A 27,787-nucleotide genomic window follows, 5' to 3' on the forward strand; every position below is an offset into this window, starting at 1 on the left:
TTATAGCAACAATAGAAATCTAATACAATTTCCTTCTGGGGAAAAAATGCCAATTTTTTTAAAAAAGCAAGGACCGCTGCTATCATAAAGGGAAGGAGGGAAAGCAAGGGGAAAACTAAGGATCAGAAGGAAAGGTTTCTGTCTCCTGGAGTCTCAGCAAAGGAAACACAGGTGTATACATAACATGGGTAAATGCATACTCTTTTTACCTTTTTTTTCTTCTTTTTTTTTGAGATGGAGTCTCGCTCTGTCACCCAGGCTAGAGTGCAGTGGCACGATCTCGACTCATTGTAAGCTCCGCCTCCTGGGTTCACGACATTCTCCTGTCTCAGCCTCCTGAGTAGCTGGGACTACAGGCGCCCGCCACCACGCCTTGCTAATTTTTTGTATTTTTAGTAGAGATGGAGTTTCACCGTGTTAGCCAGGATGGTCTCGATCTCCTGACCTCATGATCCGCCTGCCTCAGTCCCCCAAAGTGTTGGGATTACAGGCTTGAGCCACCACGCCTGGCCTGTATCTTTTATTATAATAGATTGATCCGCGACGGCATGATAAGTCATAAGACAGACCAAATGGAACAATAATCATTAACCTTTTCCATAGTAAACACCCCTTTTACTCCATCTCATGCTCCATCCTTCATAGCTCCAATGATTTGAAGAGTCTGTCATCTCCCAAATGAACTAAACATAATAAATAATAATTGATTTTCCTTTTTAATAAGTATAAGACATACTACATTGTCAGTCAGATATATGCTGATCAACATAAAATTCACAGTAAGTTAATATAACTTCAGCCAAAAACTTAATATTCTGGCCAACTTTATTTGGGATGTTTTTGGAATACAGAAAAGGGTTCTGATCCCAAAGGTTTCAAAGTACTCTGATATGTAACCAATGTCATAGAGCAATACTATTACCTTTTAGTGAATTGCATATTTTCCATAGGAACTGGTTTCCTACCACCCCTGCCAACTGCTTTTTGCAAATTGCTGAATAAGAAAGCTTTTACTCTGATGAATAATGCATGTATACACTCAGCACTGGGTCTGACCCTGGGTCATCATTCAATCAATGTTCATCCATTTTTCCCACCTTTACCCTTACTGACTTTTCCATCTTCAGAAAAAAATACCACAGCAAGGTCTTGTCTATCTATACCAAGGATGACAAGTCTGGTAATGCAACTAAAACACTTCTTTCAAACCAGTTCAGAAATTTCAAATTCCTAATCTCCAAAATGCAGCTGTCAGCACCAGAAATATTGTTCTGATACATTTTATTGTTTCTCAAAATAATTCACAACATCCATCAGAAGTATATTTGAGCTCTGGCATGGCTACAACATCTACCAGAGAGGAGAAAGAGATGGCAAACGGGGAAAAGCCGCAAAGGAAAAACATCAATCTCTGAACTTCCAGGGTACGCTGTTCCTCAACAAGGTTTGCAGATAAAACAGCTCAATGCATTAAAACATCACTACTTCTATCCTGGCTAACATAGTGAAACCCCGTCTCTACTAAAAATACAAAAAATTAGCCGGGCATGGTGGCGGGCGCCTGTAGTCCCAGCTACTCCGGAGGCTGAGGCAGGAGAATGGCCTGAGCCCCGGAGGCGGAGCTTGCAGTGAGCCGAGATCGCGCCACTGCACTCCAGCCTGGGCGACAGTGAGACTCCCTCTCAAAATAAAATAAAATAAAATAAAAAATTCACTACTTGTAACTTAAAGGTTCTAGAAATTACACAGAGATTTCTCATAATTTCAGTAGGTCTCTTAAGTTTCAGAACATCCATTTTACTTAGGGAAATTATACACAATGGCACACATTGATTAATTATAATTAAGAAAAAAGTAATTTATTAGGCCTCTTCATCCTTGTTTGAACTTAGGGAGTTTTAATAACAAAATGTCTCTAACCATATAATCAGAAATACTTTCTTTAAAAATTCAATTATTTAAAGGCAACATTAGAAAATAGCTTAGTATAAGCAAAAGGACAAGAAATATTTATATACTTTATTAAAATGTATAAAAAATTAACAGGTACGGCCGGGCGCGGTGGCTCAAGCCTGTAATCCTAGCACTTTGGGAGGCCGAGACGGGCGGATCACGAGGTCAGGAGATCGAGACCATCCTGGCTAACACGGTGAAACCCCGTCTCTACTAAAAAATACAAAAAACTAGCCGGGCGAGGTGGCGGGCGTCTGTAGTCCCAGCTATTCGGGAGGCTGAGGCAGGAGAATGGCATGAACCTGGGAGGCGGAGCTTGCAGTGAGCTGAGATCCGGCCACTGCACTCCAGCCTGGGTGACAGAGCCAGACTCTGTCTCAAAAAAAAAAAAAAAAAAAAATTAACAGGTACTAAAATAACATTTATAGAGCCCTGCTATGTGTCAGCCACTCTGCAAGGGTTGGGTTAATATTGCAATGAACAAAATGGACACTGTCCTTGCCTTCAATGTTTACTGGCCATTGTTAGTTCTTCTCTTATGAACTGCCCATTGAAGTCTCTGGTCTGTTTTTCTACTGAAGAGAGAATAGCTTTTCTTGTTGATTTATATAAGCATTCATATATTAAGGATAGTAGCATTTTGTCATAAATAAAACTCAAATAAATAAAATCCAAACAATTATTGAAACAAGTCATAAAATAATTCTGAATCGTGAGTAATTTACTTAAAATTTATCATAGCTACTACTGCCTCACATTCAAGAATATCTGTAACCTCAACAGGCAGTATGGCAAGATGGTTAAGAGCACAGGCTCTAGAAACAGATGGCCTGCTTTAGAATCCCAGCTCTGCTATTTTCAAATTGTAACCTTGGGCAAGTTATTTAACCACTATGTGATTCAATTATAGCAACTGCAAAATAAGGATACTTTAAGTACCTACTTCAAGTCATTGCTTTGAGGACAACATAATTCACAGAAAACACTTATACTATGCTTGGAATGCAGTGTACATGTTCTGTAAGTGTTACCTGTTTTCAGAGGTATGCTAGAGCTAACTCATAACAACTTGAGAGTGGATTCTTGAATTTCCAGAATTGTGTTAGCCAATTGTTAAACAAAGCCATCATTAAAAATTAAATTACATCAGCCTTCAATTAAATAAATTACACCAACAACAAAGATAATAAATATTCAAAACTCATCACTTAACTAATTACATTTACTATTATCTTTGCACGAGTTTATTTACATCTAGTCCATCTGTATAGTGGAAATACTATGTGATATAGATATGTCACTGCATATCTCTTCCCACCTCTGCACTCAGTGACATCAACTTGGTCACCTGAAATCAGCCATAGTAAAAGTATTCACACCAGAAAATGAACAAATGCTATAAATCAAGACTTTTCCGCGGCCGGGCGCGGTGGCTCAAGCCTGTAATCCCAGCACTTTGGGAGGCCGAGGCGGGTGGATCACGAGGTCAGGAGATCGAGACCATCCTGGCTAACATGGTGAAACCCCGTCTCTACTAAAAATACAAAAAAATAGCCGGGCGAGGTGGCGGACGCCTGTAGTCCCAGCTACTTGGAGGCTGAGGCGGGAGAATGGCGTGAACCCAGGAGGCGGAGCTTGCAGTGAGCCGAGATCGCACCACTGTACTCCAGCCTGGGCGACACAGCGAGACTCCGTCTCAAAAAAAAAAAAAAAAAAAAAAAAAGACTTTTCCCCCAAATAGCTGGTTGCCAAATACTTACCAGTACGTTACTGCCTATTATTATAGTGATTATTACAACAAATTATCTCTAATTTCTTTCACTTTTAGTTTTTTTTCCACAGAAAAAAAAGAAAGGGTGACAAATCTAAATGTTAGTTATCTTTACTTCTTCTCCCTATATGTTGCTGTGTACACAAACTTGACTGCCAAGCTGAGATTTCCTTTCAAACCCGTGTCCCTAAAGGACCACATACCTTTGCCTACAATTACACCAGATGGCGGCCTTGCCTCTTCCAAACTGCTAAGGCCCAACAGATTCAGTATTCTTTTAAAATAACAAAGCCAATCTGCTAAGGTTCAATATGGAAGCCACCTTAAGGAGATAAAAGCTAAGTGCCAAACTGTCATCAGATACAGTCCACACATCTCTTAAAATTGTTTTGACCTTCTGACATTACTTAGTAACTCAAGTCAATATCAAACAGGCCCACAGTCACTCTAGCTGAAACACAAATATTAACTTTCAAAATAATGGTCAGGTACTCCAATTGTTCACGGCATGTCTTCTGTTGGGATCTAGTGCAATACATGGCATAAATAATGTGTTCAAAGGGATCAGCTAAATACTTCGATTCAAGTCAAATGTGTGGCAATGTTTACACAGCACAGAATGAAACTTGCAAGGGAGCAAGCTGGTTGGGCCCTCAAGACTCAACCTATGTGTTCAGGACCAGGAGGTAGAAGTATACTGCATATGTCTGGGAGCTTAAAGATTACAAGGACTCTCTCTGAGCAGCATGATTAAGTGGAAAAAGCATTAAACCAGAAATGAGAATACCCGGGCTCCAGCTCCAACTCTAGTACTAACTAGTTCTATGAGTTGAATATCTCTGAACCTAATTCTTCTCAGAAAAAAAAAGCAGGAGCTAAATTATACGATCTTGGCATCATTATTCTGCCCTATTATTATTCAGAATAAATGTACGGTCACTACAAAAAGAATCTTTCTTCTCTGGTTGCCCTATGATAACAGTTTTACTAAACTGATCCAAATTTAAATATCACATTCACATTAGTAGAAAAATATAGAAATCCGACCTATCATGTCTTAATTCTCCAGCTACAACCCAACTTTATTATTTTTAGGGTTAGCTTAACGCAAAGGCAAACACATGAACTCAAACTATACTTTTTTCCCTGCTATTCCATCACCAAGCTCAGTCCAGAGCTTCCATCCAAGTCTTCCATCAAAGACTTTCATCGAAGTCTTTAATATACACTTTATCCACATGTTTATTAAGAGAGATGTGGATAGAGAGTATATTAAAGACTTTGCAGATTACAAGCCCACAACATTTCTATAGTCTACCTAATTCTAAAGAAAATTCATGCAAATTTTATGTACATATGAGTCTTATTTAAAGAGAAAAGGAGGACATTCTACCTCTGGGCACGATACTAACAGAGACGGGATTTATTCTCCACTATAAATAACTAAATATACAGACACAAATTTATGAAATCACAGTTTTGGGGCATTAAACAACAGGCAGCACAGGGGAGTGTCAACTCTGAGAAAAGAGAAATAGACAAGGTGAATCCTACTATTACCCTCAGCTTACTGCCTGGAGAGTTTCCAGGATACAGTACAGGAAGAAGAAACTGGGGAGGGGATAAGACGCAAGGGGAGGCAGCAGTTCTCCCTCATGTAAAGAGACAGTTCATCTGAGGAGGTCAAGACAATTAGAATTTGCAGAGCAGAGAACCAAAAGAGACTGCACAAAAGCAAATCCCAGAGATCTGCAAGCGGTTGCATTCTTACCTGAGTACTATGCATATGTGTGTAAGGAAACTATATGAAGCCAGGTGAAGAACTATCAGAAAGGAGCAGACGGAATCAAGAGTATTGCCTCTGAAGTAAAAAGCAAAAGTTCATAGCAACAAAAATTTCCCAGATCCTCAAATAAATCATTAAAATGGTAGAATAGGTAACATTAAATTTCCTGTTACCTGAAGTTGCTATATATGTGCTGACCCTAGCAGTATACCTCCAGACCTTTTATATTTAGAGGTTCTAGAACTATATACAGCCACTTTAAAAAAAAAAAGCTACGCTATCATTTATTTATTATTTTATTTATTTATTTATTTATTTTTGAGAAGGAGTCTCGTTCTGTCACCCAGGCTGGAGTGCAGTGGCACAATCTTGCTTACTGCAAGCTCCGAATTCCGAGTTCAAGGAGAATCCTCCTGCCTCAGCCTCCCAAGTAGCTGGGAGTACAGGTGCCCGCTACCATGCCTGGGTAATTATTTTTGTATTTTTAGTAGAGACAGGGTTTTGCCATTTTGGCCAGGCTGGTCTCCAACTCCTGGCCTCAAGTGATCCACCTGCCTGGACCTCCCAACAAAGTGCTGGGATTACAGGTGGTGAGCCTACACTATCTCTAAAGTAAACAAAGAACACCCTGGGACAACACTATTCTCTGAGTTCCCAACAAATGTCCAAGTAAGTCTGGCCATAAATTTTGCTATTGTTGACTAAAGGCACACTCCTATTCTGAGCCTCCCCTCAGTATTTCTGCTCCACATGTTCCAGCACTATGTTATTGTATCTAAATTGAATCTTTTCTCCCTAGAATTTCTTTTGTCCTTCACTATGGAAACAGTTCATTTTGCCTATCTTCTGCCTAAAGAAATTATGTAGCATGAAGTAAGGTAATTTGCATAATTTTGTTTTTTGTTTGAGACGGACTCTCGCTCTATTGGCAGGCTAGAGTGCAGTGGCGCAATCTCAGCTCACTGCAACCTCCACCTCCCGGATTCAAGCAATTCTCCTGCCTCAGCCTCCCTAGTAGCTGGGACTACAGGTGCACGCCACCATGCCCAGCTGATTTTTGTATTTTTATTAGAGACGGGGTTTCACCATGTTGGCCAGGATGGTCTCGATCTCTTGACCTCGTGATCCGCCTGCCTCGACCTCCCAAACTGCTGGGATTACAGGGGTGAGCCACTGTGCCCAGCCTGTATAATTCTTGAAAATTACAAAACTTACTTAAACTTCATCTGCTTGGCAGTTTTTAAATTGCTGGGAGAAAATTAGTGAAGGTAGTGTACTTGACTGGAACTATTATCTAGAGTTAGCTTGGTTAAGAAACTGAATTCAGAAAATCTTAAAAGCCCAAAACCCTCAGTAGAAATTCATTCAACCTTTTTAGAAAAAATAATTATTGAGTATTTACAATATGCCAAGCACCATGATAAAAAGCAGAGGTATTAAAAAGACTTACATTAAAAAATGTTTTCTGTAGTTTTCTAACTTGCTTTTAAAAACAACAAAAGTATTCCATCTTCTGTTTTTATAAACAAATATGCAACTTGCTTTTCTCTAATATCCCTACTATTTCCATATCATCTCTTAGTATCAGGTATTTCCTTACAACTGTGGGGTTAATTTCTATTACAATTTTCAGAAAAAGAAGTTGTACTATACAGTACTTTATCCCTGCTGTTGGAGAATTAGAACTACGAAACAAGATAATGGGTACAGAACACACTAGGCTCACGAGGTAAAGAATTTAAGAAAGTGGCTCTAGAGTACTTTATTTGTACTGCATATACAGCACCTTAATTGCCCCATGACAAACCGTGCTGGTTTTCCCCAACAGACTGAGATCTCCTAAAGGAAAGCAACACCATGTTTTTTCATCTTTGTATATGCCATGGCACTCAATAACATTATATATAATTTATTAAATAAATGAATGAAAAAAGTAAAGTTAGATAAGGAACAAAACAAATGGATCCTCTGGCTTAAGATGGCACTTGTTAGGGACCAATATTACACACGTCTGACTTATTCAAAGCAGTGTCTTCTCATCCCACTGTGCTTTGCCTAGGAAGACAGCCTGCAAGTGATCAAATCAGACACTGAAAATAATAGCGAGGGCCATTATGGCCCACCTCAGCCATAAATGACCACACAAACAATAAGTCTGTAAATTGTTTATGAAAGTACCAGATGGTCTATTAAGTCAATGTCACTTAATGCCCACAATGTTGCTTATAAATTATACCTGTCAGAATCACATGGAAGAAGCTTTTCTCAAAAACTGGCAATATTTTCTATGCATGAAAATATTTAATAATTTTATTCTTTTAAACTTTCTACTTTATTTGTGGTGGTATTTATGTTTATTATAGAAGTAATACATATCTGTTTTAAAATGTCAAATTCAGAGATGAAAAGAAAACTTGTTCTTGGGAGCTAACCACTCTTAAGTTTGGTTTCTCTATTTTCATAACTCTCTAAATTTGCATATAGAATTTTTTTCTTTTTTTACAAGAATGCCAAATACATAATCATCTGTCTTTTAATTTTCCTTTAAACTATATGGCAGACATATTAGAAGTCAATACTTAGAGATTTAACTCGTATTACTTATTAGTTGCTTAACATTTGAGTATCAAAATTTATTCAACTATTCCCTACTCCTGATCATTCAGGATGTTTCCAGTATTCCGCTATTATAAACAATGTCACAATAAATATCTTTGCACTTAAATTCTACCTGCAGGAAAGATTCTGAAATCAAGGAGTAGATGTGTCTTCAGCAGCATGCTTTCTTCAAAGACGGTAACAAGTCACACTCTCAAAAGCAGTGCAGGACAGCACTGTTTCCCCACGTTCTTACCAGTGCTGGATGTCATACTAAATGCTTTTAGAAGATTGTAACAAGAAAAGTAGTTTCTAACTTTAAAAAAACTATTCCTCGGATTTTTTTTTAATCCTTTAAATCTCTCTCTAGATTTGCCCACTGTCAAAAATGTATGTCCAATTAACCAATGGCCTGTGCTATAGAAATTCACTTATCAGTTCCAAATGACCAACTTGTAACACATTTTCTCTTAAAAATGCTGTTTAAGTGAAGGTTAGATCATCCAGGCTAATGTACAACTACATTTTTCATTTAAAAAATGGTAAAACAGGGCTGGGCGCAGTGGCTCTCACCTGTAATCCCAGCACTTTGGGAGGCCGAGGCGGGTAGATCACGAGGTCAGGAGTTCGAGACCAGCCTGACCAATATGGTGAAATCCCATCTCTACTAAAAATACAAAAATTAGCCAGGCATGGTGGTGTGTGCCTGTAATCCCAGCTACTCAGGAAGCTGAGAATCGCCTGAACCCAGAAGGCGGAGGTTGCAGTGACCTGAGATCATGCCACTGCTCTCCAGCCTGGGCAACAAAGCAAGACTCTGTCTCAAAAAAAATATTATCAATGTAAAACATTTATTGACATTTTGTAGTCAATCTAGAATAAAAATTGAATATAGAACGTTGGAGCTATAAAAAGCATATTTAATAAATATAAACAAACTGTAGGCATGTTTATATTAGAATCATGCTTTCCAAATCACATCCTTCCCAAGCATGCATTTACCTGCTGTTAGCATAGAGGGAACTGAGGACAGCCAGAAGAAAGAGAACTGAGCAGGGGAGGAAGAGTTGCAGGGAGTGTAAAATGTATGTGTGGAGACCCAAATGATAAGAAATGGAGTTGGGCTACCATTCACTTAAAAGCTTCTGTCTCCCAAACTCTCAGAAACAGCATGAGATACGTTCCCTTTCCCTTTTTCACTGCACCTTTCCTTCTTTGTACCACACCCCCACCACCAATACACATACACAGAGACCTACCATATGCCCACATGAAGTGAGGGCAAATCAAACCTTTCATGCCTTCCACTGATGCTCCTACTCTCTAGCTGTGTTAGAACTGATGCACGTAGCATCACATTCTCCTTTATTCACTCCTGATCCAGAGCAGATGGGAAGGATCCAGATCCAGCATACTCTCAAAATGCAGGCCATGGGGAGGGGTGATGGCTGGGGTGGTCAGAGGCCTAGATCTGCCTGCCTGGAGCCTGGTTCTTATAGTTAACTAGGAAACAGCCAGACAGCAATACACTAATCCAAGAGCTGCAGCCAAATTTTCATCCAACTCTTCGAGGTGGGAAATATTTTAGTTCCATGTTATAATGCCAACTTACATTAGTCTGAATCTATTTCTTAAAGCCCCAGAACACAGACAGCCTGCTGCATGCAATGTAGCATCACCAACATAATGCAAGGTCCTAAAACACAGAAACATCAATGGTAACACTGAAACCTCAGCATTCCACTTATTGCATGTAAAGAATAACACTGATACCACTACTTCTGTCTTTGCTATTGCTTCACTTTTTCCACTCATTTCTTCTAGATTCTTGCCCTTACTTTTCATTGACTTGGACATAGCCAGTGAAGGCAGCCCTTCTATACACCAGTGAGAAACAAAGGAGACTGAACAATGTGAAGAATTAATAATCAGGAGACCTCAGTTTAGAGCTTGCTTTTTCCTTTACTGACCTTCCTTTTCTGGACTTTAGTTTTCTTAAGGATAAAATGAAATAAGTGAAAAAATCAACATACTCAACGTTTACATCTTTTCCCTACAGGCAATTGTAATTCTCAAAGGCTGGGCAGGTGGAAGAGCAGAATCAGGATTAGAAACAGAACTACCCAAGAGTAGTTCTAGAGTTCTGTACCCTATAGTATCCTATAGTTCTGTTAATGGAGAGGAGGGGAAAGGTAGAATAAGAGAAGGGAAAAACAAATCTAGAAAGCTTCACTAATCCCCCAGAATGAAGTCACTTCAAAGCTGAAGACCACAAACCCTAGTCTTGAAGCTGTAGTTCCCCCAAGACTCAGAACACTGGTTTAAAAATCTTGAAGAAATGGCCAACCAGAAATAGCTTGTTCAAGTTCACTGCTAATGTGGAATTAAAAGTACTATGAAAAAAATCTTCCATTAACTGGAGATGGAAAAAGGAGCCTTGGAGGGGACAACATTTAGGCCTTTCCTGAAAACTGCATGTATATGGTGATCACTTAGCCAGCCAAACACAAAAGAAATACTGACCTAGACATGCAAGAACAACATATAGAGATAAAATAGGTAACAACTTTAAAACTTCCCAAAAGAGGCCATTTGCACACACTCCAAGTTTACATAATATGAATACATGTAATGAGAGTAAAAACACTTTTAAAAGTGTGAGTTTCTTGCAAAGTTTGACTTCAATGTTACAGATAAATCTAACGCCCCAAAGTGCCCCTTGATTGAATACCATTAATAAATAATACAGTCTTGAAGCCTAGTCCAAGTAATGAAATACAAATGCAATAAACGATTGCAAACTATATCAAAAGGCTGGAAGGAATTTTAAAAGTGTGTTTAAATGGCATCAATAACAGTTTCTACAAAAAATTAAAACCATGAATGTGGTGATCATTTCCAAAATAAAAGATGAGGTGTACACCATAAACAACGGAAAGTATGTCAAAAAATGATGTCAAGAGTAACCAGATCATACCAGTATGAAGTGATATATTCATAACTCAATAAAAAAAATAAAAGACCACTAATTTTTTATGTCTAGCACCCCAAGAACCTAACATAGGTGTTGGCACATAAGAAACACTCAAGAAATAAAATAAATAATGAAGTAATTAATTAAGGCTGGTATAACTGGATGATAAAGAACCTTGGCAATCATTCATTTTCATGTATAAGCCATCCAAAACTAGCTACTTAGCATGAGTCAGGAATGAAAATCAGATCTCCTGAGTACTAGTAGTTGCTTCCTTTATTGTTGAATTTCTAAAATCCAGAGTGATTGGAATTTCTTAATTGGATATACAACTCAAGAATCTACTTGAACATGAATTAGGCACTATCTTATAAATATTTAATTGCTAATTGGCTTATATCATCCATATGATTTCTTTCTTATCTTGAAACACTGTGTTTCTGAAGCTTGTAATTACATGGAAAAATATCAATGTAATAATATTAACCAAAAACTATCAGGATACAAAACTGCTTAAATGTTTCATCAGACTGTTTAACCACACATAGTAGAATGCACGCATTGTCATTAAAATGGTTTGAAATGATATTTCATGGCATTAAAAAATGCTGTGATATATTAAGTGAATCTGCAGGATATAGAATTGTACATGCAGTAGTCCCAATTTTTAAATGTTGTATATTACCAAGAAAAAAGAAATGGAAAAGGACATACGTCATAAAATTAATGTATATAGATAATTGAACTACAGACTTTTACTCATTTTGCCTACTTTTGTCCACTTCTTTATTTTCCAAAAACGTTAGCAAGTATATATCATAAGTTTTCTTTCCATGTTTCCCCCAAGTACTTACACGGTTCCTCCTTTGTCACTGTGTACTACAGAAACTACATCTTTAGTCTACAGGATAGTTTTTCTGTCTAAATGTACAACCCTCTAATTTTAAGAGCCGCTTCAATTAACAACGAAAGCAAGAGATAATAATGGAGTTTTTCCCTCAAGTAACTAAATCCTCTACAGTCAGCAATAGAACTTTTCACCAAAGTTTATGGACTTGGTAGCCCAAGACCACATTAAACAAAAGGTAAGCCATACTTCTTCCTAAATATGGACTGTAATTCCAGAACAACAGCAGTATTCAACTGCAGTTTACTTAAACGGAGACTATATACCTCTCACCACATATATTACGTATAGTCCACATTATTAATGATAACTTTCACTGCCTATAAGGATGAGCCACAATTACCTACAGTACAGTGTTCTCTAGACTGGCTATCAGAAGACCAGAATTCGAGCCCCAGTCCGCCACCTAGTCAATGCAATCATGGAAGCCTGATTTCCTTGCCTATAAGATAAGGGCACTGGTACTTATGTTACCTGTCTCAGAGAATTGTTACAAGAATCAAATTGTATCATATATGTAAAAAAAAAAAAAAAGTGCTAAAATTATTATGATCATCAATCTAATTGAGAGTTTCCTACACCATATTAAGAGTGTCACATCCAATCTTTACATTTGCTGAGCCATGGCTAAAACTTATTTCTCATTACTGAACCCTCAGGTTTCATAACATATGTATGATAAAACAGAGTTCTTAAAAATGGAGGATAAAATCTTCAACTCAACCAGTTACCTATAAGCAAAATCTATCTTGTTTATATTAAAGTAGTAGTTAAATTTTGCGATAATACTTTTCCTACAATGCAAAAGGTGAAATGCAAGCTCAGATTGTCCAAATGACATGGTAAGGCCAAGAAAAACCTCTGTCTACACTATCCACCCACACATAACACAAAGCCTCTCCCCTTCCCCAGCTCCCACGGAAATTCTGCCTTCCTTCAGATGCCAGCCCTGCTTGTGAAACCCTTGGATGCTCGGATCACTCCTCTTTTGCAGCACTCACATATAATGAGTGTAGCTGACCCACTTTTGTCACCAAACTGTGCTCTTTGAGAGGCTACAAACCTGTGTTCCTCTTCCTTCTGTAGGCCCTGATTCCTTAGCATATTTTTTTTTTCATTGACATGTTTAATTCTGTCTTGTTTTGTTTTGTTTTGTTTTTGTTTTTGTTTTTTAATTTATTATTATTATTATACTTTAAGTTCTAGGGTACATGTGCATAACGTGCAGGTTTGTTACATATGTATACTTGTGCCATGTTGGTGTGCTGCACCCATCAACTCGTCAGCACCTATCAACTCGTCATTTACATCAGGTATAACTCCCAATGCAATCCCTCCCCCCTCCCCCCTCCCCATGATAGGCCCCGGTGTGTGATGTTCCCTTTCCCGAGTCCAAGTGATCTCATTGTTCAGTTCCCACCTATGAGTGAGAACATGCGGTGTTTGGTTTTCTGTTCTTGCGATAGTTTGCTAAGAATGCTGGTTTCCAGCTGCATCCATGTCCCTACAAAGGACACAAACTCATCCTTTTTTATGGCTGCATAGTATTCCATGGTGTATATGTGCCACATTTTCTTAATCCAGTCTGTCACTGATGGATATTTGGGTTGATTCCAAGTCTTTGCTATTGTGAATAGTGCCGCAATAAACATATGTGTGCATGTGTCTTTATAGCAGCATGATTTAGAATCCTTTGGGTATATACCCAGTAATGGGATGGCTGGGTCATATGGTACATCTAGTTCTAGATCTTTGAAGAATCGCCATACTGTTTTCCATAATGGTTGAACTAGTTTACAATCCCACCAACAGTGTAAAAGTGTTCCTATTTCTCCACATCCTCTCCAGCACCTGTTGTTTCCTGACTTTTTAATGATTGCCATTCTAACTGGTGTGAGATGGTATCTCATTGTGGTTTTGATTTGCATTTCTCTGATGGCCAGTGATGATGAGCATTTTTTCATGTGTCTGTTGGCTGTATGAATGTCTTCTTTTGAGAAATGTCTGTTCATATCCTTTGCCCACTTTTTGATGGGGTTGTTTGTTTATTTCTTGTAAATTTGTTTGAGTTCTTTGTAGGTTCTGGATATTAGCCCTTTGTCAGATAAGTAGATTGCAAAAATTTTCTCCCATTCTGTAGGTTGCCTATTCACTCTGATGGTAGTTTCTTTTGCTGTGCAGAAGCTCTTTAGTTTAATGAGATCCCATTTGTCAATTTTGGCTTTTGCTGCCGTTGCTTTTGGTGTTTTAGACATGAAGTCTTTGCCCATGCCTATGTCCTGAATGGTACTACCTAGGTTCTCTTCTAGGATTTTTACGGTATTAGGTCTAACATTTAAGTCTCTAATCCATCTTGAATTAATTTTCGTATAAGGAGTAAGGAAAGGATCCAGTTTCAGCTTTCTACTTATGGCTAGCCAATTTTCCCACACCATTTATTAAATAGGGAATCCTTTCCCCATTTCTCGTTTCTCTCAGGTTTGTCCTTAGCATATTTTAATGTATAGGATCAGTAAGTATTTGGAATTAAACCACATGTTCCAAACTGATGAAGATCTGCTTCTCCCGGTTCTAAACCCTTCAACACTTCCCAGTTTTTCCAGGGAAAAACTGAGTACAAAATATGATGGGGATGAGGGAACAGAGAATATACTAGATGGTAATATGTTCACTTGAAGCATATGATCAATTAATTTCTGACTAGAACTATGAGAAAGGTTGGGAACAATGCTGCTTGAATGCTTTCAAAAAATGCTAATTATAAAAGTATTTCATTCCATTTTTAGTATTTTACTTCCACTGAAGCACAAATTTAAATTTCTATATGGTTTTCTAAATGGAAAGGGATATATAAGTACATCTCTTTTTCCACAAGAAAACTAAGGCATCCTCGCATCTTGCTTTCTGTAATTTAGAATCCTTCAATCCTGCTTTAGATCTACCAAAAAGGTTCAAAGAAAAAGTACAAAGACTACATATTATATATAGTAGTTAAATTGCTAGAGCTTCTGAGATTATTTAAAGGACACTGACATATTTTGGCCAAATCCCATCTTGAATTTCCACATGTTGTGGGACAGACCCAGTGGGAGGTAATCGAATCATGGGGGCAAGTCCTTTCCATGCTGTTCTTGTGATAATGAGTAAGTCTCACAAGATTTGATGGTTTTAAAAAGAGGAGTTCCCCTGCACAAGTTCTCTCTCTTTGTCTGCTGCCACCCATGTAAGACGTAACTTGCCCCTCTTTGCCTTCCACCATGATTGTGAGGCTTCCCCAGCCATGTGGAACTGTAGGAACTGTAAGTCCAGTTAAACCTCTTTATTTTGTAAATTGCCCAGTCTCGGGTATGTCTTTATCAGCAGCATGAAAACAGACTAATGCAGACATATTCAAATAGCACTGCAAAAAAAAAAAAAAAAAAAAAAAATTGCCTCTATAGCATACACTATTGCTTCAAGAGGTATAAAATTCATATTATATGCAAAATCAAACCCTTTTTTTTTTTTTTTCTGAGGCGGAGTCTCGCTCTGTTGCCCAGGCTGGAGTGCAGTGGCGTGATCTCAGCTCACTGCAAGCTCCGCCTCCTGGGTTCACGCCATTCTCCTGCCTCAGCCTCCTGAGTAACTGGGACTACAGGGGCCCGCCACCACGCCCGGCTAATTTTTTTGTATTTTTAGTAGAAACAGGGTTTCACCATGTTAGCCAGGATAGTCTGGATCTCCTGACCTCGTGATCCGCCCACCTCAGCTTCCCAAAGTACTGGGATTACAGGCGTGAGCCACCGGGCCAGGCCAAAAGCAAACTTTTAATTTGAATCACTCCGCTTTTTATCTACCAAGTTATTTTTAATATCCCTTTTTTTTTTTTCTTGAGACAGAGTTTTGCTCTTATCGCCCAGGCTGGAGTGCAATGGCATGATCTCAGCTCACTGCAACCTCTGGCATGATCTCAGCTCACTGCAACCTCTGCCTCCCAGGTTCAAGTGATTCTCCTGCCTCAGCCTCCTGAGTAGCTGGGATTACAGGCGTCCACCACCACACCCAGCTAATTTTTGTATTTTTAGTAAAGACGGGATTTCACATGTTGGTCAGGCCGGTCTCGAACTCCTGACCTCAGGAGATCCACCCACCTCGGCCTCCCAAAGTGCTAAGATTACAGGCGTGAGCCACCATGCCCGGCCTTATTTTCAATATTATCTAGTTTCCGTTACACAAATAAGGTTATCACAAGATCACAAGATGGACAACCAAGTACTCCTTTAATCACTCTCTTTTTTCTAGCAAAGGCAGTCAATGGTGTTCCAGAATTCTAAACATTTAGGAACTGTGACTCTTCTAAAATATGCTAACAGAAAAAAATCAAATAATCTTGCTGTAACTCAACTCTTATTTTTAAAATCACATGTAATAATTTACATGAAAGCACTGTCTTGACTCTAAGAGGCAACATTGTGAAGCCTTGTGTTTGTGGATACTGTATACATACAGCACTAATCCAGGCCATAATCAAGTTATCATAACAAAACTTTCTTAAAAATGAACATAAACTAACTTTCTATCCAACTCTACTTCTGATTACATTTTAAAAGAAGTAATTCAATATCCTAAGAGTTTTTAACTTTCACATGTTTTATATGACATGGACTACTAATTTCAGTCTACCCTTAAAATAGAACAGTTTGACTAATTTTAGACTCAAGTGTTATAAAGCATCATAGCTGCCAACCAACTGGATACCTGAATTGCAGCTGCAACAGCATATTAGAAACACCAAAGCAAACTGTCAGATTGCTGAACTGAGTCACCACATATAACTCTATGAAGCAGATATAATAAATACTTACTTAGCTAAAACAAAATAGTACTTAAGAATGCTATGAACATATAAAAGGAAATAATCAGGTCCTTATTTATTTAAATAACACCTATAATATGCAGTAGCTCAAAGGTGTCAAAAGGAGGTAATGGTATAAAAAGGTTACTGATCATTTGCAAAACATATCTGATAAAGGACTGGTATCCAAAATATACAACAATTAAAAAAAAATTTTAAGTGGGCAAAAGGGCCAGACATGATGGCTCACACCTGTAAATCCCAGCACTTTAGAAAGCCAAGGCAGGAGAAACACTAGAACTCAGGAATTCAAGACCAGCCTGGACAACATAGCAAGACCCTGTCTCTATATAACATAAAAATATTAGGCCAACATGGTGTCACACGTAGTACCAGATACTTGGGAGGCTAAGGCAGGAGGATCTGCTGAGACAGAAGTTCATGGTTACAGTGAGTTATGATTTTATCATTGCATCCAGTCTGGGTGACAGAGTGAGACCCTGTCTCAAAATAAAAAATGCTTAAAAAGTGGGCAAAAGATCTGAACAGACATCTCAGGAAAGGAAATACACAGATGACAAGCATATAAAAAGATACCAGCCAGGTGCGGTGGCTCATGCCTGTAATCCCAGCACTTTGGGAGGCCGAGGCGGGCAGATCATGAGGTCAGAAGTTTGAAACCAGCCTAACCAATATGATGAAACCCCATCTCTACTAAAAATACAAAAATTAGCCAGGCATGGTGATGGATGCCTGTAATCCCAGCTACTCAGGAGGCTGAGGCAGGGGAATCGCTTGAATCCGGGAGGTGGAGGTTGCAGTGAGCTGAGATCATGCCTCTGCACTCCAGCCTGAGTGACAGAGTGAGACTACATCTCCAAAAAAAAAAAGATATGCACCATCATATGTCATTTAGGGAATTGCAAATTAAAACAACAATGAAATATCACTACGCACCTATTTGAAAGGCTGAAATACAAGAGTGACATTACCAAATGCTGACAGAATGTGAAGCAACAGGAACTCTCACTCACTGCTGGTGGAAATGAAAAACAGTACATCCACTTTGGAAGACAAGTTAGACAAGTTTCTTACAAAGCTAAATGTACCATACGATCTAGCAATCATACTCCTTTACACAGATGACTTGAAAACATGTCCACACAAAAATCTGCACTCAACTGTTTAGAGCAGTTGTATTCATAACTGTCATCCCTTAGGAGCAACCAAGATGTCCTTCGGTAGGTGAATGGATAAGCAAACTTTGGTACTTTCAGACAATGAACTTAGCAATAAAAACAGATGAGCTATCAAGCCATGAAAAGACATGGAGGAACCTTAAATGCATATTGCTAACTGAAAGCAGCTAGTGAGAAAAGTCTATATACTGTAGGATTCCAACTATATGACATTTTGTAAAAACATAAAATATAGAGAAAACAAAAAGATCAGTGGTTGTCAGGGGTTCTGGAGCTGGAGAGGCACAAATAGGTCAAACACAGAGGATTTGGGAGCAGTAAAACTCTTCTGCATGATATTATAATAATAGACACATGATACATTTGTCAAAACCTATAGAACTGTACAAAGGAAACCACGATGTAAAATATTAATCTTATAATCAACTACGTAGTTGATGAACCAATTTATCAATACTGGTTCATCAATTACAACAAATGTACCACACCAGTACCGGACGTAAATAGGAGAAACTATGGGGGAAGAAGAGGGAGTATATGGGAACTATGTAGTTTCTGCTCAATTTTGCTGTAAACCTAAAACTGCTCTAAAAAATAATGTATGCATTTTTTTTAAAGACTACTGGTATAGGAAGAGCCACAGTACTTGAGTTCTTAGGTCTACTTAATTCATTGACTACCACATAATCTCTACTGCTCAGAATATTCCATATGCTCTATTTTATCCCACCTTTATTACCCCAGTGTCTACCTCACTAGACAAGTAGTATTGTTTCACACCAAAAATCAAGAAAACACATCATTACACTGGCATGGCCAGCATGGAGAACCATAACACTGAATATAGGGGCATTAGAACAATAGTATGTTTTATAATATCTTTAATACCAGGGTTCACTGGGAAATATTTTCACCCACTAGAGTAAAATCAAGACTTTGTCAACTCTCTTTGACAATTATTTCCAGGAAACATTTCAGGCATGTATCAAAGCAGCCATATTCATTGGTGACATTTACAAAAACAGTTCTTTTCAAAATCTTCTCGACCCAAATACACACTGGAAATGCTCATATTAAAATTTTATTTTCTTTTTATAACTAGTCATTAGAATTTATAATACAACTAAGACACAACAGTTTGACTTCGAAAATCTAATATTTGAATAAAAGTAGTATCTATAAATTTATAATCTATTAACTTTAATTTCATGCATTTATTTAACATATCTCAGAAAGCTGTAGTATTAATCAAAATCAGAATCTTAATAAATATATTTTCATAACCATTTCTGCAATATCTCCCAGTCAATATGACACTCAAAATATATAGTTTAGGCCAAATATACGTTTGATGTTCAAATGCAATTTCTACCACTATAGCTATGTGATTCTTTAAACTTATATACATATATATAACATACATGTATTTCACATGCAATACCCAGCATCATGCCAGGCATATGAGTAGGTAGACATATAAATGGTAGTTATTGTTTTGCAATTTTAAATTAAAAATTTAAGACAACGCTCAAATTGTAGGTAACTGAGAACTTAAATGAAGTTAAAACCACTGAACTTTTTATACACCAAACTAACTCTACATATTTGCTGAAGTTTATGTAGAAAATAAACAATGAGTAAATTAAGATTTTTGAAACAAAAACAAATATTAAAAATTGACATATATTGAAAGTTTTTTCATCATATATATTTACCTTTTAAAAGGATATGAATTCAATTATTTTATTTGCTTATGGAAAACAGATCCACCGCTCTAAGATGCTACTAAATCATGCTCAGAGGATTCACAACAAACAGACTGATAAGGTATTACTTAAAGAGCTCTACATTAAATAGAGCATTCCAGTTTTCTAGGGCACACTACTTGCTGTATTTCCAAGGTCAAGCAAAATAGCTTTCGTTCCATTTAACTACCAAGAAAGGTCTAATTGTGATTAATAATAAAAATGTTTTTAAAACACCTTTTCTAATAAATACTACAAATTTTTTAAAAACTTAAAAAGGAAACACCTCAAGCTTTTTTGGACATAATTTCAACAACAAAAGTTGCTGCACCCACCTCCTGTCCCCACTTGCAGAACCAACTAATCAGCCATCCTGACAATTTCTGAAATTTCTCTTGAATTAGCCTTCCATTCCAATCACTGCAATTTTACAGTACCCACCTAACCTGTCTCCCTGCCAGAGTGTTCCCTTCCACTCAATCCTCCACACTGCTGCCAGAGTGCTCTTTCTAATATCTAACTTCCTGCTGGGGATCATAAAGGGTCACCCTCATTGCCTAAAGAATAAAGCCCAAACTCAGTCTTAGGTATGCCACTCAAGACTGTTTTCAGTCTGGTACAGCATAACCCTCCATCATTCATCCATTTCCATCTTCCTACAAATTCTATCCAATCCTTTCTCTAAAACCTACGGTGCACTTCAGCCAACAACCAAAATGATTTTGGCAATTATGTCAATGAAATGGAACAGTCATGCTAGTTTCTCCTCTTGGAGTTTTCCTCCCTGGTACTTTTCACCTTCTCACAGGGTGAAATCCCATTTGACCCCAAATACAAAGCTTTCCCCAACACTCAACCTCAGCAGAATTATTTGCTCTTCTTTTGGAAGAGATGAAGCAGGCAGAAAACAAAAGCAAACAAAATTGCATTAAAGGACAAGCAAAAAAAAAAAAAAAGAATAAGAAGGGGTCTCATTTGATCACTTACAGAAACAATGCATACTTCAGTAAATAATTACCTGAAATTCCTCCTTGGAAGTAGGTAGAATGTAATCCCTAAAATATTAGGAACTAAGAAATGGACACGGAAGTCTTTCCTGTTTTTTCTTCAAAGCCATTATAGAGAAAAGACTTCCATGAAACAGAAGTATCTGTGTTTAGTTAATATGAAATAACAAATATTCTAAACTACAAATCATCTTTTCTTCCCAATTAGTCCACCAGGTCACATGATTTGGGTACGTTCTTGTACACTTTTATACTCAGTTGTGGAACTAAAACAGAAATGAATATGACAGCCTAGATATTCCATCTTGTTGTCACCTCTATAGCTTCAGATATTTTCATAATCTCCAATTGCATGAAGATGCTTTGGTCAGAACCAGGATCCTGAGGCACATATGACCCAAAGGCAGAAATACAAGCACTTCTTTGTCAGACGACAAGATAGTAGTAAGACAATAAATTGTTCTCACCACCTGTCCTTACACTGATTACCTAAAACATTTATTGAGCCAGAAAATAAGGCTCTCCAAATTGAAAAAAAAAAAAAAAAAAAAAAAACCTACAAGTTTTAAAAAGTATAAGCCTTCTTTTTAAAGTCTCTGGGCTAAATAAATGTTGAGATAACTCTCTAAGTCAGAACAAAAGAAACTGAAAAGAGAATCAGTAGAAGTTTAAAATTAAATTCACTAACAATACCTAATAATTTCCCACATTTCTGAACTGATACACACTCCTTATTGTGTGAGGCAATAAACACAATTTAATCCTAATTATTCGGTGAGAATGATTTTTCAAACCCATGTTGTAACATAAAACATTCAATTGTGTCATTTTGAAAATACTCAGAAACCTCATGGAGCTCTCAGATCTTCCTCAAACTTTAGTGAAGTCAAATAGATTGTGTGATGATTGTTAATATGTATCCAAATCTTAAGTTTCCAATTTTAGCACAGACACTCTGCCTTCCATATGCCAGACACTGCTTGTTGCAAAACCAGTTGCCATTCTTTCCTTATTCTTTACAAACAAAACTTCAATTTTGTTCAGGGCACTAAATGAAGCCAGTTTTAAAATCTACATTTTCTAGTCTACCTGTAGATAGAGATGGCCCCTGGAGCAGCTGTCCCCTGGAATGGAGACATAAGGGCTGGAAGAGGAGCAGCCATCTTGTGATCACAAAACGACCACAAGATACACTATAAATAGCTACACAGAAATAGAGGAGTCTGAGTCCCTCCTGGCAAATGGGGTTACCCTACAACCCAGTTTTGTCTATTTAGGACCTCTCAGTACCTGAGAAAAAGAAAACATCGACTTGGCTAAGCACTATCACTTGTTTTCTGTTACAAAGAGTCAAATATAATCTTAACTAACACTCAGCAAATTCAGCCTGTTTCACTTTTAAAAGAAAACAAAAATCCCAGACTTATACTATTATGACTAGCTACAATATAACATTATTATGATGCAGCACAGTTAAAGTTCACTTATTATGTAACTATTAACCTATGAATAGAGCATGAGCAGAAAAAATTCAAAATCAAGTTTTTGCAGAATCCTAGAAGCCAAATGAAAACCACTGAGCTAGATCATTACACGCTGCAGAGAAATTCCTTGAAATCTGTATACTCCAATTTTCAAGGGAGTGTCCGAGCCAATTTACAGAGTAAAATGACAGAATGTTTACTAATCACCTATCAATAAAGGCAATAAACCCGAAATGAAAATGAAAATTATGGTAGTCTTAGTTCCTTTTGTCACCATGCACATAAGCAGATTTTATAGCCCTAATGAGAGAAGAAACTAAAGCAATTATACAAGGTATTTGTAAAAAAGAGAAAACTTTGCCTATTGCCTAAACAGCAGTTTGCAGGGGGTGGTGGGGTGGAGTGGGGTTAGTAATATTATAGATAAGTAAGCAAAACGACCATTCAACTTTCATAGAGAATGATAAATGCAACACTTTCATTACGATTGTCTAGGAACAACGGATTTACTTCCAGATCAATAGAAAAATAACCATTTTGGTGAACCAAAATAATGTAACATTTTAAAATTACATCTATAAAGTATAGAATAAAATGTATTGAATTCACATTAATTATCTCATACTCTCACTTAACATCATACTACAAAGTAACAATGTGTTGAGAAAACAAAATATTCCAATGATACACTCAAAAAGCAGAATTTCATAATATGAGAGCTAATTAATCATTTATAACAACAGCATATGGGTTAGTCTCCTTACACTTAAGAAGAAAAACAAGATACCACTGTTTCTTTTAAGCTAAGCTACTAAGAATGTTTTGTATTACACCGTATATACACTGGATAATTTACTACAGATATAAAAGAAAGTAGCCGTCAGAAAATTTCTAGCATAAACAATAATAAAGAATTATGTTTTACTCAAAAATAAATGCCTTTATTCAGCCAGAGTTTGGTATCAGCTGAAGAAATATGTTTTTTTTAATCAAATGGCCCTGAATATTTCATGAATACATTTTACAAGTAACGGGACTCGAATATGAATCAGAACACTGCACCCTTCTTTGTAGCAAATAGCTCTTTCTGTGTTATTCTAATTCAGCAAACAGTTGTCTATTTTTGCTCAGAAGTAATGGACCAAAGCAAGATATGAGAATAGACTGACTACACATAAATAATTAGCGTTCACTCTCCACTATTCTTGTTTTTCTACAGAGAGTATGATTTGAAGTCCTCTCAAGGCTGTCTGAAGACTAAGCCTAACAAAGCTCTCGACTTCCAAATCTAATGCTTATATTTCCTAACATTATGGATTATTACAATTCTACATTTCTGACAACAGGCAGATTTTGAATTGGTTCCAGCTGACTCCACCACTTACACTACTCAACAGCTGAGGCATAGGATAACTTGGCAACCTGATAATATTCTAGATGAATGCAAACTCCTTCTGTAACCAAGGAACTCTGTCAGAAATAAAAATCAAAATAACTTCTCTTTAAGTTTAAATGAGAACATAAAATGTTTTGAACAATGCATGATTTCAGAAAGTGAGCAACTGTATTCTGAACGTTTAGTGAATTGACACTCCCTATTCAAAGCCTACAATTCTTTTCTGATTAGATCAGTCCCCACAGCAAGTCATCAGGATAATAAGCACTGTAGTGAAGTCATCATACTGGATGCTGATGGGAAATCATAACTGGCTTCAAAACACATCGGGAAACAATGAGTTTTCCAGGTCTTCAGCTTTTCATGGAATACACTGCCCAATACTCTTACTTTCCTTTCCATGACTAAATAAACATAGCACAACTATAAAGCCAAGTACAAATTGATGAACTAAGCATTTTAAAAACCATAAGTAAAATGAGGAAAACTCCCATCACTTTTTCAGTGACGTCTAAACAATATGTTTGAAAATGTATATGTTTAAGGGCAATACTGATTGTTGTACACTGGCCTTCAGATCTTTAATTTCCTTTTATTTCCAAAGGCAAAGACAAGCTTTTAAACAATGCCTGCTTCTTTAAGACAAAGTCAAATAAGCACTTGTTTTCAGTCACCTGAAATCACCCACGTGTCACTTAGGTATAACTTCATGTGACAAAAATTCATTCAGCTGTAATTTTTTTCAAAAGTATAAAATGTATGTACTTTAGAACTTTCAGATTTTTTTGTTTCTGACTGTATAGGGCACAGATGTATTTCTTCGGTAAGGTTTGTTGGTCTAAATTGCAATATTCCTCTTTTATAAAGCTCTGGGAACAACTAATTACAAACCTTACTTTAAAATGGAGTGATGGAGGTAAATATGAGTATATTATCCACACACACACAAATGTCACAAATGTGCTTTAGCCTAAAATATCATTGCACTTGCTCAGTGGCAGTATTATACACAATAAGAGTCTTGGCACAAAGGAATTCTCATTGTATTGTTTACAAAATTCTACATGGATTGCAAGAATTTCAGTTATAAAACATACTCTACAAAGACAGAAAACAATTGTGAGTGGATTTGAGCTTTCTGGGGATTTGGAATTTTATTGTTTAGTTCAATTTTTTTTTTTATTTCTACTTTCTACTAATAGAAAACTACATGTATTGTTAACCATACGATACCACTGCATTTGCAGACATTGAGTTACCAAACCCAAAGCAAATATTCAAAAGAAATAAAACCATTTGAATCCTACCTATGACATGGGCCACTATTCACTATAAACACGTTAAACCTCTCTGAGCTGCTCTTGAGTTCGGAGTGTTTTGGGAGCCACAATAAAAAGATGGTATATACACACTTAAAAACACATTTCCAGAGACAAAAAGACTTAAAAAACGGACAGCTGCAATTTGTATTTCGTCATTATATTTAGCTATGAAGTCAAAGTAAACATTATACGAAAACATAAATATCAGATTGGCATAGAATTTCCTGAACATAAAGGATGGGCAGAAACAAAATCTCAAAATATATTCTTTACATTTAAATTTACAACAAACTCACTAACTAAAGTCTTTTATCAATCACGCTATAAAATAATTTTTACAATACATCAGAATAAGTATATAGTCACAAACTTTTTCAAATAAGTAAGATCATTTTAAGGAAAATGATCTAGTGATGCTGAACCTTTTTTACAGGGCTAACCAATACCCTAGCCAAGCAGCAGCAGCAATGCCTTAGTAATCCCATAGAGAATAATCAGTATCCACCCTCCCAGGAAGAATTATGATTATGCGTAGTGCTTAAGAGCTTTTACAAGGAAGAGAAAACGCAATGTGCTTCTTTGAAACCAAAACCCCTTCCCCCCTCTCTACCGCTCATCTAAGGGCGTCTCCAGACTGTCGCCCACCCCACCATCCTCCCTGCGCTGGGGGTACTAAATCCCATGCAAAAAGACCTTGTCCATTCCCAGAACTGGTCCAGACACCTGTTTACTCGTGCCCAAGGAGTGGTAGCTCTGATTAAGGAAAGGTAGCGGTTGCCTCTCTGATCCGTGCCAAGCTCCGCGGCCCCAGGGCAGGGACCACATACCTTTGTATCTCTCCAGGACATCCTCGTAGGCCTGGAGGTACTCCTGCTCCTCCACGTACAGGTAAGCAGCAGGGGAGAGGTAACCCGCCATGCCGAAGTTTATCTAAGCGATGACTGGCCAATTCCCCTCTCCCCCTCGTAACCCCCGGACAGTAACGTAGTCAGCAAGACACAGCCTTGGGAACTGGAAAAGAGGAAGGAGCAGCAGGCTGGAGAAGAGCGCGGAAGCCGAAGACGCAGAGCGGGGGCGCAGTAGGTGGCGGGCGACGGGCGCCAGGCGCCGGGGCCGGCAGAGGAAACGCCCAGGCCTCCTGGCTGACCGAGGGTGGGCCGCCCCGCTCCAGGAGCCTGAGTCCCTCTCGGGTTTCAGCAGCGGCAAATCTCGGCGAGCCCAGGGGCGGCGACGTGCAGCGCCACGCCAAGCTGAGGAGCCGGGAGTGCGGCGAGGGCCGGCTGGGGCCGGCGGGCGCCCAGACCCTCTGCGGCCGCGCTGACCGCTCTGCTAGCCCTGCACGGGGCGCCTGCTCCGGGCCGGGCCGGGGCCGAGGCCGCGGCGGCGGTGCGGGAGGACCAGCGCGCTGCCTCCGCCGGGGATGCTGCGCGGCGCATCTGCGGCATTTCCTGGCCGCCGCGCTGCAGACACTCGCCCGCGCCGGGGACAGAGGGAGGGAGGAGGGTGGAGGGCGGAGGGCGGAAGGGAGGGGGCGAGCGCGGCGGTCAGCGCCCCGGCTGGCTCAGCTCAGTCCCCGGCGCCACTCAGCCCCTCCCTCCCAGGCAGAGCCACAGAGCCCCGGGCCCCCTCCCCAGGCCCGCCCACCCGGGTGGACCGTGCAGCCAAGCACGCCCACCCCCGGACACTGGCTGCCCGGTCCCGAATCCCCAAGGGCGACGTTTCTATTTGGGATCCACAACAGGTGCCTGAGAAACAAAGCCGCAGATCGCTCCACCGCCGTGCGCAAGCCCCTGCTGAGGGGCCAGCGGCTCTCCCTCGGTAAGGGATGATCGGGAGGAGGGTTGGAAATACTTTCTTCCACCCATTTTTTTGGCATGGTAGGATTCAGGTCACTCTGTGACAGCACAGGGCAAGGAGGGCACGGGGGTCCACGTCTAGGGGACGTCCCGGGGACGGGGTGAGGAGGCCTCTGCAGGTGGCCCCGCGCATCAGCGCCTGACAGCCGGGCCGCGCCTGCGCCTGAGCGCCCGGCCGCCCCAAGGCTGCCAAGGACCAGCCCGCGCAGTCCCTCCCTTCTGCCCCCCAGAGCCCGCAGGCGCATCTGCTGCTGGGCTCCGCGGCGGGCCTATAGGTTCACAACAGTCCCATATTTGTCACCTCCCTCTTGCTCTCTTATTATTCATTCTACGTAGTACTAGTGTCCATTAAACTGAGTAAAATGGATACAGTTCCCTTAAATTAGATATATGTGTATCATATACTAAAGTGAGTGAGTTTAAGGGTCCATTGGAGGAACCAACTGATACCCAGACATATAAATAGATGTGTTTAAGAGTAATGATTGGCCGGGCGTGGTGTCTCACGCCTGTAATCCCAGCACTTTCGGAGGCCGAGGAGGGTGGATCACGAGGTCTGGAGTTCAAGACCAGCCTGGCAGAGATAGTGAAACCCCGTCTCTACTAAAAATACAAAAATTAGCCGGGCGTGGTGGCAGGGACCTGTAATCCCAGCTACTTGGGAGGTTGAGGCAGAGAACTGCTTGAACCCAGGAGACGGAGGTTGCAGTGAGCCAAGATCATGCCACTGTATTCCAGCCTGGGCGACAAAGCAAGACTCCGTCTCCAAAAAAAAAAAAAAAAAAAGAGTGAGGTCAGGCTGCTGTAGATAGAATCTTCACTCCTTACTGTGTCACATAGGTAAGTTACTTATCCTCTCTGAGCTTTCTTCATCAGTAAAACAGCGATAATAGTGCCCAACTCATAAAGTTGTATAGTAAATGAAGTTTAGAATAATGCCTGGTGTTATATAAGG

General features: G+C 39.0%; 1 protein-coding gene across 26 annotated transcripts in view; it reads right to left on the reverse strand.

The window, feature by feature from the left end:
* The window catches only part of DST (dystonin), a 488,658-nt gene that overhangs the window by 353,183 nt on the left and 107,688 nt on the right, over positions 1-27,787 (reverse strand). For 3 of the 26 annotated variants that reach the window (XM_021936772.2, XM_021936771.2, XM_031667683.1), the window contains exon 1: positions 25,804-26,416. The exons of 20 other annotated variants lie outside the window; for them this stretch is intronic. In XM_021936772.2, the coding sequence (XP_021792464.2) occupies positions 25,804-25,894 (91 nt within the window). In that variant the 5' untranslated portion in view covers positions 25,895-26,416. Of the gene's footprint in view, positions 1-25,803; positions 26,435-27,787 lie in introns of those variants that run through there. 3 more of the 26 variants (XM_021936761.2, XM_021936759.2, XM_021936763.2) reach the window with 3 other exon arrangements.

The sequence above is a fragment of the Papio anubis genome, chromosome 6 (assembly GCF_008728515.1).
Source record: "Papio anubis isolate 15944 chromosome 6, Panubis1.0, whole genome shotgun sequence".
Classification (NCBI taxonomy): domain Eukaryota; kingdom Metazoa; phylum Chordata; class Mammalia; order Primates; family Cercopithecidae; genus Papio; species Papio anubis.